Source organism: Clupea harengus, chromosome 12, assembly GCF_900700415.2.
Source record: "Clupea harengus chromosome 12, Ch_v2.0.2, whole genome shotgun sequence".
Taxonomy (NCBI): Eukaryota; Metazoa; Chordata; class Actinopteri; order Clupeiformes; family Clupeidae; genus Clupea; species Clupea harengus.
This window is the reverse complement of record NC_045163.1, coordinates 2,776,483-2,790,691: the sequence shown is the minus strand read 5'-3', so window position 1 is coordinate 2,790,691 and position 14,209 is coordinate 2,776,483. Positions and strand designations below refer to the sequence as shown.

Genomic DNA, 14,209 nt, shown 5'->3' with positions numbered 1-14,209 from the left:
CGCTGTCGTCCACGATCTGTTTTTGAGTCTTGCTACAGAGTCTCTGTATGTTCATTTCATGTATTTCAAATTGGAGTTGAGAATCCAGAAGTACTGGATGTTATAATATATTTCTAACATCTCAGAGCACCTGAATATTATGCATGAATATAACTGAATATTATACGTGAATATAACTGAATATTATACGTGAATATAATTGAGGTTCAACTATCTTGGCCACGGTAGGTTTTCTCTTTTGGATGCCACCTCAAAGATCCCACCTCAAGGACTGTCTTCAAGAATCTCACTTGACAAGAATTGAATTACACACACACACACACACACACACACACACACACACACACACACACACACACACACACACACACACACACACACACACACACACACACACACATTTATAAGATCAGTTAATGTAACATATGCTCAGATGTCTGTGTTCTCAGAGTTATTTTGTTGTATTTCAATTTCAATTGTTTCCTTTTGTAACAGTCCATCTGAGCTGGCTGTGAAAGTGAAGCAGGGGGTCATGACACTGTGAATCCAACCCACAATGGGATCCTGTGAGTGTTTGTTTAGGAGAAGCACACACACCTTTTTTTCAGTGATAACTGTTAATATGTTGCAAGGTGTGAATGCCTCTTTCCTGTGTCTTAATCATGACGGTCTACAAAGGAATTTAGACACGTTGAAGTAATCACACATTGCGGTTGTTACAGTTAATGTCAGGTTTTTGCATCCTGTTCCTGGGAATCCTACAGCTACTAGAGACTACAGACCTGACTACTAATCTAACTAATTGTCACAATAATAATATTGCCATTACAACAACTACTAATGATAATATAATGTTTATTCATTTTATACTTTAAGTAGAGCGTAAAGTGACTGACAAGATGAGGATCAGGATCAGGAGTATGACTGTGTAAAATAATCATGGGTACACACTAACTTATTACGGGTGTTACCTTTCATCCTTTTCACTGTGAGTGAGCAGCAGAAACGTAGTTTGAAATGATAATGACTACTGATGATTTATACTTTATATAAATACCAATATTTGTCTTTATTGGTGACAGCGTTAAGCAGAGGAAAAATGCAGCCCTTTCTGCCATTAGCCTGTGAAAGGACTGGATGGTGGTGAGAGATGGGAACTATTTTAAGTCTCTGGGCGCCCTCTAGTGGTACAACTGTTGAATCACTTGGAAATTTGGTTCTTTTTTTCTTTGTTTTTAATACAAATAACCTAAAATGTATCAGACAGAAAGAACTTTCTTCAGGAATTAGTCAATCTGTGATAATTGTAAGAAATGAAGGCCATTCCATGCAAGAAATTGGCAAAAAAAAACTAAGGATATCTCTAACCAGGATACAAAGAGAAGTGGGATTCTCGAACTGTGCAAGTGGATAAAAACAGATGCCTCACAGGTTCTCAGCTGGTGTCTTTATTAGAAAGTACCCAGAAAACACACGTTTAAAAACACAAGTTTTATCTCCAACAGTGAAGGGGCTCTGGAATGCTGGTGTTTTAGGGAGAGTTTCAGAAAAAGCCATATCCGAGACTAACATGGGCAAAAGAAAACAGATACTAGTTGGAAGATTATTTAAAAAATGTTACATAGACAGACAAATCTAAGTGCAGGTGTTTGGATCACAGAGAGGTGTATTATCTTCTAAAGATTATTGAATCTTATTAATCTTGATTTTATATTGAAAATAGAAAATCATAGTCTGTTTATTTCAGTCTGAGAATAAAACAACCATTAGTGAAATGTTTAAATAAATCGCCTGTCATAATTATTGGCACCCCAAGAAATTTGAATTCAGGAACGATACATGAAGCATGACCCCATGTGTAACTCATTTTAAGTTGGCCTAAGTGTTTAGGAAGTGCAAGAAATGGGAAATTTAAGCAGTCAATGATTTCCTTTTTCACTGGGGGGGGGGGGGGGGGGGGGGGGGGGGGGGATTGGAGGTGATCCAGGGCAGGTTGGTGTTACTGTTGAAAATGTCAATGATTCTACCAAAGTATTTTCGAGGCACCCTTTGTTAGAGTAGGAAGTTGATAAGCTTCCCTAGGATTTGGAAAATGAGTCTTACCTTCTTACATTGTTATGAAGAAGGTACAGCTTATTGCTGATAGGATTGAGAGGGATATGAGGAGGGTATTATACCTATGTACATTGTGATTAAAGGTTATAGTAAGTACATTGTGATTAAAGGTTATAGTAAGTACATTGGGGCATTGACACATAAGAAGAAATATTAAATACTTAGAAGAAACCTAAAAAGAAAATACAAAAATAGTAGAAAACGTTTTACCTCCACATTGTGGACATTGCTGTCATCAACAGTTTACCACTTAAGGACTGTAAGTATAATGCATAATCTGGTGTTGAACCTGGGTATAAATTATTATATGATTTGTTTATACAATACAAAAATACAATGTGTTTTGCAAATAAAAATGCTACTTTTTTGTTACATTTGTGGAACCTGTCCTTTGTTTGTTTGCTCGTGGCATTTTTATTTGCAAAACACATTGTTTCTTGTATTTGCAAAGTGCACTATGATTGTTTGAGATGTGCGTTTTGTATTGGTAAAGCATGGTGTGCATATTTGCAAATCGTGGGGCATTTATAAATCACATTCTGTTTGTTTGCAAATTGCAGGGTATTTGTAAAACATATTCAGTTTGTTTGTGACGTTATGTCAGTCTTCTACATTTTTGTCATTAACAAAAAGATTGAGAAGGATGCCATGACATTTTTTGTCTCCCTTTATACATTTTTTTAGGTTGAGTGTTGTAGTATTCGCTGTTGGTCATGGTTGGATCTTCCAGCAGGACCACGATCCAAAAATCCACATCAAAATCCACTCAAAAGTGGTTAAATGAACACAAAATCAAGCTTTTGCCATGGCCATCCCAGTCCCCTGACCTAAATCCAACTGAAAACCTGTGGGCTGCGTTCAAGAAGAGAATGCACAGGGGAAGACCCAAAACTCTGCAAGATCTGGAGAGATTCTGCGTTGAGGAATGGTTGGAAATCCCCTCTTCTGCATTCTCAAGTCTTATAAGACATTACAAGAGAAGACTCAGTGCTGTTCTGTTGGCAAAAGGGGGTTGCACAAAATACTCAATGAGGGGATGCAAATAATTACACACATGTTATTCAGAATAAGATTTCGTTTGTGATCACCTGTGACATGTATCTTGTGGTAATGGGTTCATTTAAAATTGAAATGGGAATTGATATCTTTTCTTTCATTGCTAAGTAAAGACAACATTTGGTAAACAGTTAAATTTTCCCCTCCACAAATTAAGGATGCCAATCATTTTGGAGGGCACTGTTGAAATGCCTGAAGGTGTCAGAATAGCAGATAACAAAATTCTGAGGTATATTTTGTTGAAGAGAAACTGCAAAATCACTTGCTTTTTGTAAATTGGATTACAGGCAAGACTACACAGGTCTTAGCCAGGCACAATGAACACATGCTATCTGTGCTGGCCAACACGGCCCTAAGAACAGAGTATCTTGTGGTCGAGAAGGCTGGTGTCTGAGCATGAACCTGAGGTTACCCAGCAAAAACACATCCAGCTCAACTCATCCAGCCAACTACTGCTCTTCTGTCTGTTTTGCTTTCTCAAAAAAAGAGAGACTGCCCATGGAGCAAGAAAAGTAATCCTCAGATAAATACTAGTCTTTTAAAATACTCTTACCTGAATGTAATCTATAGTGACCTGCTGTACGTTATTTTGAGATGAGCAACACACAAAACTACTTTGCGTATTCTTTCAAGTATAATCATTAATCATAGTTGAATTAGGTTTAGTTTTTTATCAGATGTTTCTTTTCAAAGAAACTTTAATTAGAATTGTAGAATGATACTAACAAAAGTAAGTAAGTGTAGTGTAGTAAGTATAGTGTTGCATTACTACTCTGTTTTTGTGTGGATATAATTTCCAGTAGGTGGCAGTGTTTCAAAAGAGATAAGTTGTTAAAAGTCATTTTTAATGGGAATTATATATATCTGGTGGACATCACATGAGTCTTTTGTTACAATTGCATAATGAAGTTTTGTTTTCACTTGTGCTTAAAAAAAACAGCCTATCTGTCTCAGGTCTCTGACTGGTGTGGAAAGAGAACACAATGTTGCCCATTAATATTTTTTTGTAATACACAATATTTAAATATTTTTTGTTCATCATTCATATAAATCCTCAAGTGTCATTCCCTTTAGTACTCTAAGCAACTGTATTATAGTACTTGGTCATTTCATGGATTTCATAATGTAATAGAGTAATGTAGAGACTAGAGTAACTGTTTCCGTATTTATTTACCACACTCTACATTATGTTGTCCCGTGCAGTTTCAACACGTATAGTCAACACGTTCCAGTCAGTGGTTTTTCATTATTGGTATCATTCTAAATGTACAGTCCGCGATTCTAATCTAATACACTTTTTGTCAAATTCAGTGAATCACTCCTCACGGTGTTCGTACACCGTCTTGGCTCTGTAGATGGGAGATAAACAAAGTGCTATATACGATTCCAGCCAATAAACATGTTGCGATGGGAGCACAGAGAGGAAGGCTGTCATTTGATTGAATATTCATCTCAAATATCAACAAACTTTCACCAGAATTGTAGATTGTAACTTTAACTGACCTTCCCCCCCAGCATTTCCGGTCGTTCATGTTTTTTAACCAGACACCATGTACAGTATAGTCAAAATGACATACATCAGATCATCAAGTCTAGCCACAGGATAATGCATTCTTTCATTGTACTGCTCAGTGTGCAGTATAGTCTGTCCTATCCAAACCACTCTTGGTCAATACTCAGTGGATAGACCTCTGCTGGCTGGTTTGCACAGTGTTGTTGCATAGTCCTTGTCTCCATTATAGGAATTCTGGCATAGTCCCTAGCATGGGCCAGACATTGACAACCTTTTGCATAAATCCTACTGATTCACACCCCAAACCCATTAAAGGTCATTCACAACTGGGTGGACATTCTTGATCATACTAGTATGTTCTTTATCCACAGGTTTCCTCTTCCCCCATAGCATTTGGCTTAGGACATCATTGCTCAGGACAACCTCGTCCTGTCTTTCATCTCCGTAAAGGATACGTGGGAGTTACTGCACCTTTGTAAAATGTCAGCCTCACAGTGAATTCCTGTGTGATAAACTCTAAGGCTTTCCAGTTCCCCAGTCAGAGGCCTTGCAAGGATGTTTTGTCTGTTATCAGAAGTCCTGCAAAGTCGTAACCCTGAGAAAATGAATTTCCCTTTATTATTGTGCTCAAAAGAATAAATAGCCTACTGGGATATTGCTAAACCTTTATTTTCCAGTGTAGTTTCAGTTGACCCACACAAATAAATGTCAACCCTTCGGATAACTCCCTACACTATGTTCACCTGATTGATTGTATCGGTTCATGCTGCTTCTGTGACAATCTCCTTATCCTCCCATACATGAGAGTGAGGATGTTTGGATGATGGCTTGGAGACACAAAGTTGCACAGAAAAACATGTACATGAGCATAGCAGGATTGAACCCGTCCATCATCTCCATGTTATTAGAGTCATGTTATCAATAACCAATGGCATAATGACCATTCATGAGTAAATGTATATGACTGTAAATAATCAGTACAAATTCCTTTTCAGAGTCTTGTGTCTCTTGTGTATCCTGGACCCTGGAGGTCCAGGTCCGTACACCAAGCAAGAGCTATGTTTTCAAAAAGACTATGCAGCACGGAGCAGACTTGGCACTATCCTCCTCTGACTGATGACACCAGTTCACACAAAAGACCCAACAGACACTGATAAATGATGATGTTGTCAATTTTCCCTCTGTTGTTGGCAGAAAGACAGAGAATAACTACTCGTCTCCTGTTCTACTCATTTCACCTCTCCAACTTTCTCTATTGCTTCTGTCTCTTTTCTTATGTTTTCCGATTGTTTTATGTCTGCACTTCTGTGCACCTTCCTCCACGGCTCTTCTCTTTTATCTATTACTTTCCCTTCTATGCCCTTTAATATCCTCTGTCGTTTCGTGTCCTCCCCTTTCTTTTCTCAGCACAAGATTCCACACTATCTCCACAGACGATAGAAATAAGCACCTTTGCTGCTGTTAAAGCAGTAGTACTGTGACCAGTCTATTTAGAGTTTTTCCTGCTAAAAAACACTTTTGGGTATTTAATTAATGACATGGAAGTGGCTGCTTCACAAATCAAAGGACGTGTAGCAGCAATGTTTTAGTGGGTAGGTGGCCGTGATGATCAATTTGAAACATCACAGGCCTAATCTCTCATTTCAACAAATAATCATCCTATATCCGAACATAAGTGCCACAATCAACACTGAAGATGCTCATGTTCCACAGCTGTGATGTTAGGCACTCACAACACAAATGAAAAGCACCAGAACGTCAACAGGTTTTGAAGTCAGTTTTTCCCCGTTTATTATTACATGTGGCATAGTTACAAGTGACATACAAATAAAATAATAATGTAAAACCAAGAACTAAGGTCCATGGGATGAGCCGAAGAAGGACAGGTTACTGCTAGCCTCGGCAACTATCTGAAACAGTATCAGAATAGAAATAGCATTGGGAACTCTTAGAATGTATGTGTGGATTCGTAGTGATATCAAGTCCCAAATAGGTGTGCCAAACAAAAGTACACCACTAGAATAACACCAAAAGAATAACATGAAGTTATTCTTAAATTACACTTTGATAATAATAATGATCATCACCATCATCATTATCATTACTGACTGGGAAGCACTAATGATCTGATCACTATATATTGTTGTGCTTTTGTAGTCTTTAACATAAAGATAACATCAGTGTTGACAGTCACATTCTAAAATGGGAAACATCATAATATAAGAGCAAAGAAATGAACCCGGTTTCCATGACAGCATCCTCTAGACAAGACAAAGAGAAGAACAAACTCATGCTCAAGAATGTGCACCAATTGAAACGCACACAGGGCCATGAAGGAGAGGAAGACCTTGAGCATGTGATGTCTGAGACAGAAAAGGATTTGAGACGTACAGTGTAGGAGGTGATTTCACAGAGGAGAGAGAAAATGACACAGGGGGGCGGGGGAATATGGAAAGCAATCAGATCAACCAACAAACTCATTTCCTGAAAGTAAATAGTGCAATACCCATTGAAAGCAAGCCCTCTATCAGGAGCAATTAATACAACCATTCAATGTTTGTGTCTCAGCCACAATGAGGTGACAATTTTTTTAATACACTTCAGTGACTGCAAGCCATGACTTCAGCCTTGAGAAATAGGTATCCTACTACACTGTGTACATTTGCCAGACCACACTGGACCCTTGCAAGGACAAACATGGTTCTGTTTTTTACACACCATAGCGTACCACAAATTAACTTTTATTGCACCCACATTACAGGCCCATTTATTTATTTCTCAAATGAGTAATAAGATCAGTGTGTACAGAAGACGAATGTAATGAAATCAAGCTTGGGAGAGAGTAGCATTTGCAGATAATGAGTTTCCATCAAATATGTCTCCCAAGGACAAACTGACAGACAACATGGAGGGTACCTCAATTAGGAACAAGCACAATTAACATCACAATTAATGACTCATTGTTCTCATCTGTAACCTCCGGCTGTAACCTGACAACCAACCCATAGACTTTTGTCCTCTATAGTTGACATATGTTTTTCATGCATACTCTCTTACTATTTTGAGCTATTCTGTTAATTTATCATGGTTCCAAGGAGGATATGCGTAATTGTGCTGCTCACATTCCTCACAATAACATTACTGTAAATCAAACAATAATAATTAACAAAAGGTTTTGTGTTTTTCAAGTGATGTCAGTTGGACCTTTGCGTTGCTAAGTATAAATAAAACATAGGCCTCTAGCTGTCATGATGGCTGCTGAAGAGGGATTGTTAAATGGGTTAGCAGCGAAGTAATTTACAAAAATATTGATAGTGGTACTGAAACCCGCGCACAGACACACACAGACACGCACACGCACACACACACACACACACGCTTGTGCTTGTCTGAGAGCGACACGGCCATGTGAGGCACAACCATCAGGCTACAGCCATTGCTTGTCAAGCTCGCATCAGCACCATCCGTCGATCACGCGCTCACAGCGTGGACACCAAAGGACCAGTTTGATACAGGGGACATACGCTAAGACATAATCAATACCGCGCGGCCGTTAAACGTGGAATAATACATTTAGACGCATCGAGGTGCAACGTCACATTATACTACATTCATTCATCTCGAGGAAAGAAGCGAACAGGTGGGTGAGGAGTCTACTATGTCACTAAGTATTACCATGTCAGTAATTATTAACGATTGTAGTGGGAGGCTTTAAACTCCTCGACAGGCTAAATTGAAACACAGGAGCAATTCCAATGTTAGACATAATGGAAGCTTACAGCATGTAATAAAGAAAAATAAGTTTACATTCTTTGATTTTAAACATTTAAAGTGGGTCGAGGTATAGCCCCTATTTAACATCTGTGTGTCTCTTCTAATGCATTAACAGGAACAAACAAGTAATTGTCTGCAGCTGTGCAGGTTAGGCTTAACACAGAGCAATTCAAACAGGTGCACGACGTGGAGATTTGATAACGAGTTCTACAAGGTAAACTGGATTAGAGAGAATGAGTAGGCGGTGACATCGGGCGGGGACTCTCCGTATGATGAAGCTTCAAACTTACCATTACTAATTGCACACGTTGTGTCATCTTCTAAGCAGTTCGTGGTCCATTTGGACTCGTCATGGACGTGTTTAAGAAAGGATTTTCGAAAGCCAAGGATGGGGTTGTGTTTGCGGCAGAGAAGACCAAACAGGGAGTGACAGGAGCAGCTGGAATGACTAAAGATGGGGTCATTTTTGTTGGTACGTGAAAATCAGCCGCGAAAGGTCTAATATCTGCCTTTAATCAACTGATTTAATTCTGCAGTGACTATCAAATGTTTGTTTTTAATGGAATTAAGATACCTGATTTATTGAGTCATAGTTGAGTGATTAAGCCACTCTCTAGGCACGATTTGAAATTTCAATGACCGGATCCTGTCTGAATGCCCTGATGTAGGATACCAGATCCATGTAGTTAACCAAGTGTCATGTTCTCTAGTCAGTGGCCATTGAATGCTCGGGCATTCCCAAAACAATTCACTTAAATTTGCTGTTTTTATCCTTTGTTTGGTTTGTTAAAGAGCGAGATGATGGTTTTATGTTTTAATGTTTTTCCTTTTTTTAATAGGCACTAAAACAGTGGATGGAGTCACAACAGGTAGGCCTACATATGACTTGTGACAAATGCCAATCCTTCAGAGAACTCTGCAGAAGTCATTCATTTGCCACCTTCCAATGTTAGATCTGGAATGTTAACTAATCTTGTAGAGTGACACAGGCTCAATGGCATGCTGGAGGTGCCAGCTGTTTTGTCTTGCCTCATTAGGTATGAAGGTGCCTGTTTTCTTTAAGTGTGCTATTGTGATAACATAAAATCACATTTATGCATAATCTATTTCATAATCACAGAATACATCCATGTAGTACTTCTACACGTGATACAAATATAGTCCCCTAAAATATAATTCTATCACCAAATCAACAAGCAGAATGTCACTGTGTAGACAGGTTGATAGATAGATAGATAGATAGGGGCCCTGTATCTTCAAATTATTTTGTAGAGGTTTGGCTATGGTACTCTCAAACTCGTGTTTACCAAAGCATAAAGTTTGTAGTATTTTAATAAGGGTGAAATGGCTTTAGAAAGCAAATCATTTTTCCAAAGTGAATGTAAAAAAAGCAGATGTGATGTACAGAAGTGTTTCAGAACTATGATGTATAAATCCATTCTAAAACACTTACAACAATGAATTCACTTTAGATTTCTGCTGTAGTCTGCTTGGGCTCTGTGATAATGTATCTGTGTCTGCCTCCCAGTGGCTGGGAAGACTGTTTCTGGGGTGTCACATGTGGGTGGTGCCATGGTGGATGGAGTCACAGCTGTTGCCCAAAAAACAGTGGAAGGTGCTGGGAACATCGTTGCTGCAACAGGACTGGTCAAGAAGGACACACCAAAACCAGTGAGTAAGATATTCTGATTCAGGACTGGTCAAGATGGACACACCAAAACCAGTGAGGAAGATATTCTGTTTCATTGCTTTCACAGTCCTGGGAATGCCCCTATTTCTTTTCTCAGTGACAAAAGCTCTGATATAGATTACATCATCCAGAGGTGGTGTTGGTTTAGTTCTGTTGTGTTAGGGCATGGCTAGGCTCTCGGGTAACAGGAGACATTTTTGTTTCAGGTTACGAGCTATTGTCAAACCAAGCCATTATGTTCACCATAGTTATATTTCAGAGTTTGGAAAGTTGAATAGACTTCGTCATTGGGTCTGTGTTCAGGTGGTTCAGTAAAATGGCCACAGATGTTGTCAGCAGTGAGTAAGTTGGCTTGCAGAGGAGGGGAAGGGTTTTAGGAGGAAATATTTCCTTCTGTTTTATTTGGGGAAGAGAAGTAATTTCACAACAAACAGCAGGTGGAAATGCTGCACAAATCAATCAATCCTTCCTTCCATCTGTCTGTCAACACATGCCATCTAATGGAGAGAGTGAGAGATGATGTGTCATGCGGAAGATAGGAGGAAGCAGGAAGGAGGGTTGAATAGATTTGAAACATGAGATATGGCCTCTCTGCTGTAGTGTAGTGGCTTCTCTTGTAACAAAAAAAAAAAGTAAGAACGGCTTCGAAGGTGATTCATTCCATCTTAAAATATAGCAGATTACCAGTACAAAAAAATGAGCTCTGACAGAGAATCTGTGTGAAGGTATGTAGTTTGTCAAGTTGTTTTACATAGACGATCAGTGTTTATGTAAAGTCCGATGAACGGTGCCCCAGTCTAGACAGCCGTCCTCCTTGTGTAAAAGAGGCAGGAGGATGGAACAGTGAGGGCCTGGTGCTGTGGTGAGACAGGCTCTCAGGCTCCCCTCCGTGAACAGATGGTGAAGCAGTAGGCGGTGTTAAATGGAGAAGCAGGAGAAGCTGCACATTAACCATGTGCTGTTTGTGATTTAACCTACACACACACACACATGCCCAAGCAAGCAAGCCCTCACAAAACAGTTTTCCATAAATAGCAGGGAAGTGTGTCACTCACATTTATGTATATATAAATATACCGTAGGACAGGGCTTTACTGAAGATATCGAGCAGCTCACAAGGAAAAAAGGGTCACTTACATCTCTGAAAATGGAACATACAGATTTCTCATCTGCACCCATTTCACTGAAGATGGTGAGACCCACACCTGCCTGTGCCTCATTAGAAAAGGTCATCTCAATGCCAAATGCTAATCAAGGCCTCATTTTCGCAGTGTGTGTCTTGTCTTGGCTGCCCCCAGTTTGGATTATAAGCTCTTCATCTCTTGGTAATCAGCTCAAGAAATCCACAAACCTCTTAACAACATGATGCTATTTTTCAACAAAACAAATGCACTTCTTTCCATGTATACAAACATGCAGTTATGTGTTCAAAAGAAATCAAGGGATCCCCCCTTGTCCACCTTGGATCACTATAGTGCACCTTTCATTATCTGAATGCTATGGTGGACATCAAGTGAAGGCTGTACTTGTGTCCACACAGGATGAAGAGGCCAAGCAGGTGCCAGTAGAGAATGCAGGGGAGTCTCAGGTTGAGGCTGACAACAGCTGTGACAATGCCACTGAGGTATCCATTTATTTATTTTTTAGTCTTTAATGAAATGTGTTATACTTTAATTTTCTTGTTTCTTTTGATATGTTATGAATATTATATCATACCCTGAAATCAAATCCTTAAACTACAGATTTTCCTGACACATTTTTTTTGTATCTCTCAGGACATTCAGTGATCTGCCTTGTGCTTCTTCGTTGGAGTCAAGAGTTCAGTGACCAGAACATTCCATGTTACTCTGCCAAGTTCCCTTTTGCCTTGTCGTGGTTCTCTATGGAGTTGATTCAGTGTGTGTCTATGTGTGCAAGTGAAAATAATCCTTGTACGTGTGGGAGTGCATTTGTGGGTGTTCGTCCATGTTCTGTGTTAGCTCTGAGGATGGCACATGTGTACATGTAGAGGTGTGTGTGTGTGTGTGTGTGTGTGTGTGTGTTTGTGTGTTTGTGTCCCTGAACCAGGCGCTATCTTATGTGACTGGTCAGAGGAGAGTATTTGTTCTGTGGAAATTGTTGCTCTGGGATTAAAACAAAATATACAAATGTCAGTCTGCTAATGCTAATCCACCGCTGATGCTCCTTGCAACTTGAGTGCAACTTACAGGCTGATTTTCACTGCAGTGGGCTGCATTGAAGTGAATTGAAAATACAAGGTACATATAAAATAGATGGCAACCTACACCTAAGTGTCTATTATTATGGATGACATGAAATTACTTTTCAATATATTCTATTTTTGTGTGCTACATAGTGCTGAGGTACTTTTATGTATTTTCTATGTTTCCAATGTGGGTGTATAGTACATGGAATCTGATACAACTGGCATGGAGTAAATAACGTCATTTGCCTGTCATATTATTTAAAATGTTGGATGTTTAAATAAATATATAATTACAAATATCAAGACTTGCCCTGTACTCAGTACAGACTGGAATAAAGTAATGAATGAATGAATAACGTGACGGTGGTCAAATGTCATTGTTTCATTATCAATTTAATTGTGATATAACTATAGCTGTGTCACATTGTTTCTTAATTACAACCCATATTTTGGATATACTGTGGACCATATTATTGGAGACCTTTATCATATCTTTGGCATTTGAGGTATTTCATCTCCCGTTCTTAGGAAACGCCCACATGAGCTAGGTGTCATCCTGTCAAAAGGGAGTTTTCCGGGCCATGCCGCTTTGCATTGAGTTGTTTAAGTCTAGTAAAGCACCTGAAAAGAATGTTCTTTGGTCATTGAAAGGATGTGTAAGCGAATAAGACCATTAACACAGTAAACACATATTCAGCATGTGTAGGCAGCCTGTCTGTAGGAACACAGAGACCCAGGGGGAACCAAGTGTCTTAGTGTCCAGAATGGAAATAGAGCTAGTAATAAGTCCCTGTGGAAATGTTTTATTAAGAACGATACTGAAATGTTTCTCATCTCATTTGTTAACTTTGCAGCGAAGACACATTATGAGGAACACGACATGAGGTCCATCAGTACCTGATGGTGTCAGTATCAGCAGTTAATACAGTATAGAATCTGTCAATGCGATATCAACTTGAAGATTTCCCAGTACCGTTACTCTTTCTACATAAAATACTGTTGAACTCATGAAATATTGCTATTTTTGAATGATCTGATAATGATACACATAACCATTCACACATACAATATGTTGAAAACATGAACTAACCATACTGCAAATAAACACTTTGCATACACAGAAGGGCCAAGTGTGGGTTTAAAGTTTTTGAGCAAAGTGCAGTGGATTGATTAAATCATGATCATATGGCAGCTCACACTGAACTTTACTGCTATCTTGCGAAGTCTGTATTAAATTGTGAAGATATGGCTACAATTTTTCATATAAAAACTAAGCAATCACCAATGTTTGAATGCACTGCTCAGCCTAACCAAAACCTAAGCAGTACAGTCAAGGCAGTAAAGCCAAAAGTTTATATATTCCGTCTTTTAAAATGGCTGATAGGCAGACCCTGGTAATAACCACTGTGCTTCTCCGTGCCTGATCTCAGGAGATGTGGTGCAGTTGCATTGTGGATGGTGGTCGCCATGACACCGGTGACAGCATAGGCCCCCATGGCAATTAGCATGCGCTCTAGAGATTGTATCAGCCCTGCCCCAAGAAGCACCCAGAGGACCAAAGCTAACACACAGTATAGGACTAAGAAGATTGAAGTGAAGGGCTGTTTCATTGTTTATACACAAAAACAGATATTTTCTTTTGCAAAAATATTGGAGATGTGGAATGAATGATCATTCATGAATAAATTCTAATACATCAATTTATATAACTGCCATGGATTGCTTCCTTTTTGTTTTTAATCTGGTAAATCCATAAACATAGAGAGATCATAAATGAGACCAACAAACACTTTTGCTAGAGTAGGGACACTTATGCTATTGGTGTTTCAAGACAATGCCTGCAAAATTGAAATAG

At 39.0% G+C, this 14,209-nt stretch overlaps 1 protein-coding gene across 4 annotated transcripts; it reads left to right on the top strand.

Moving 5' to 3' along the window:
• The first annotated feature begins 8,104 nt into the window (after positions 1-8,104).
• LOC105905654 (alpha-synuclein-like) lies at positions 8,105-12,653 on the top strand. Of its 4 annotated transcripts, none has more exons than XM_031578311.2 (6): positions 8,105-8,324; positions 8,787-8,930; positions 9,298-9,327; positions 9,987-10,129; positions 11,689-11,772; positions 11,924-12,653. In XM_031578311.2, the coding sequence occupies exons 2-6, from the start codon at positions 8,810-8,812 to the stop codon at positions 11,933-11,935; spliced, it is 390 nt and encodes a 129-aa protein (XP_031434171.1). In that variant the 5' UTR covers positions 8,105-8,324; positions 8,787-8,809; the 3' UTR covers positions 11,936-12,653. The 4 variants fall into 4 exon arrangements, with proteins under 4 accessions (XP_031434171.1, XP_031434170.1, XP_031434172.1 ...); XM_031578310.2 differs by having other exon boundaries at positions 8,784-8,930; XM_031578312.1 differs by lacking the exon at positions 8,105-8,324 and adding an exon at positions 8,652-8,672 and having other exon boundaries at positions 8,784-8,930.
• The last annotated feature ends 1,556 nt before the right edge of the window (positions 12,654-14,209 follow it).

Coding starts and splice junctions, on each gene's coding strand:
- LOC105905654 (XM_031578311.2), top strand. CDS start 8,810: ATGGACGTGTTTAAGAAAGGATTTTCGAAAGCCAAGGATGGGGTTGTG. Junction 8,931..9,297: donor AGATGGGGTCATTTTTGTTG/GTACGTGAAAAT, acceptor TTTTTTTAATAG/GCACTAAAACAGTGGATGGA. Junction 10,130..11,688: donor AGAAGGACACACCAAAACCA/GTGAGTAAGATA, acceptor GTGTCCACACAG/GATGAAGAGGCCAAGCAGGT.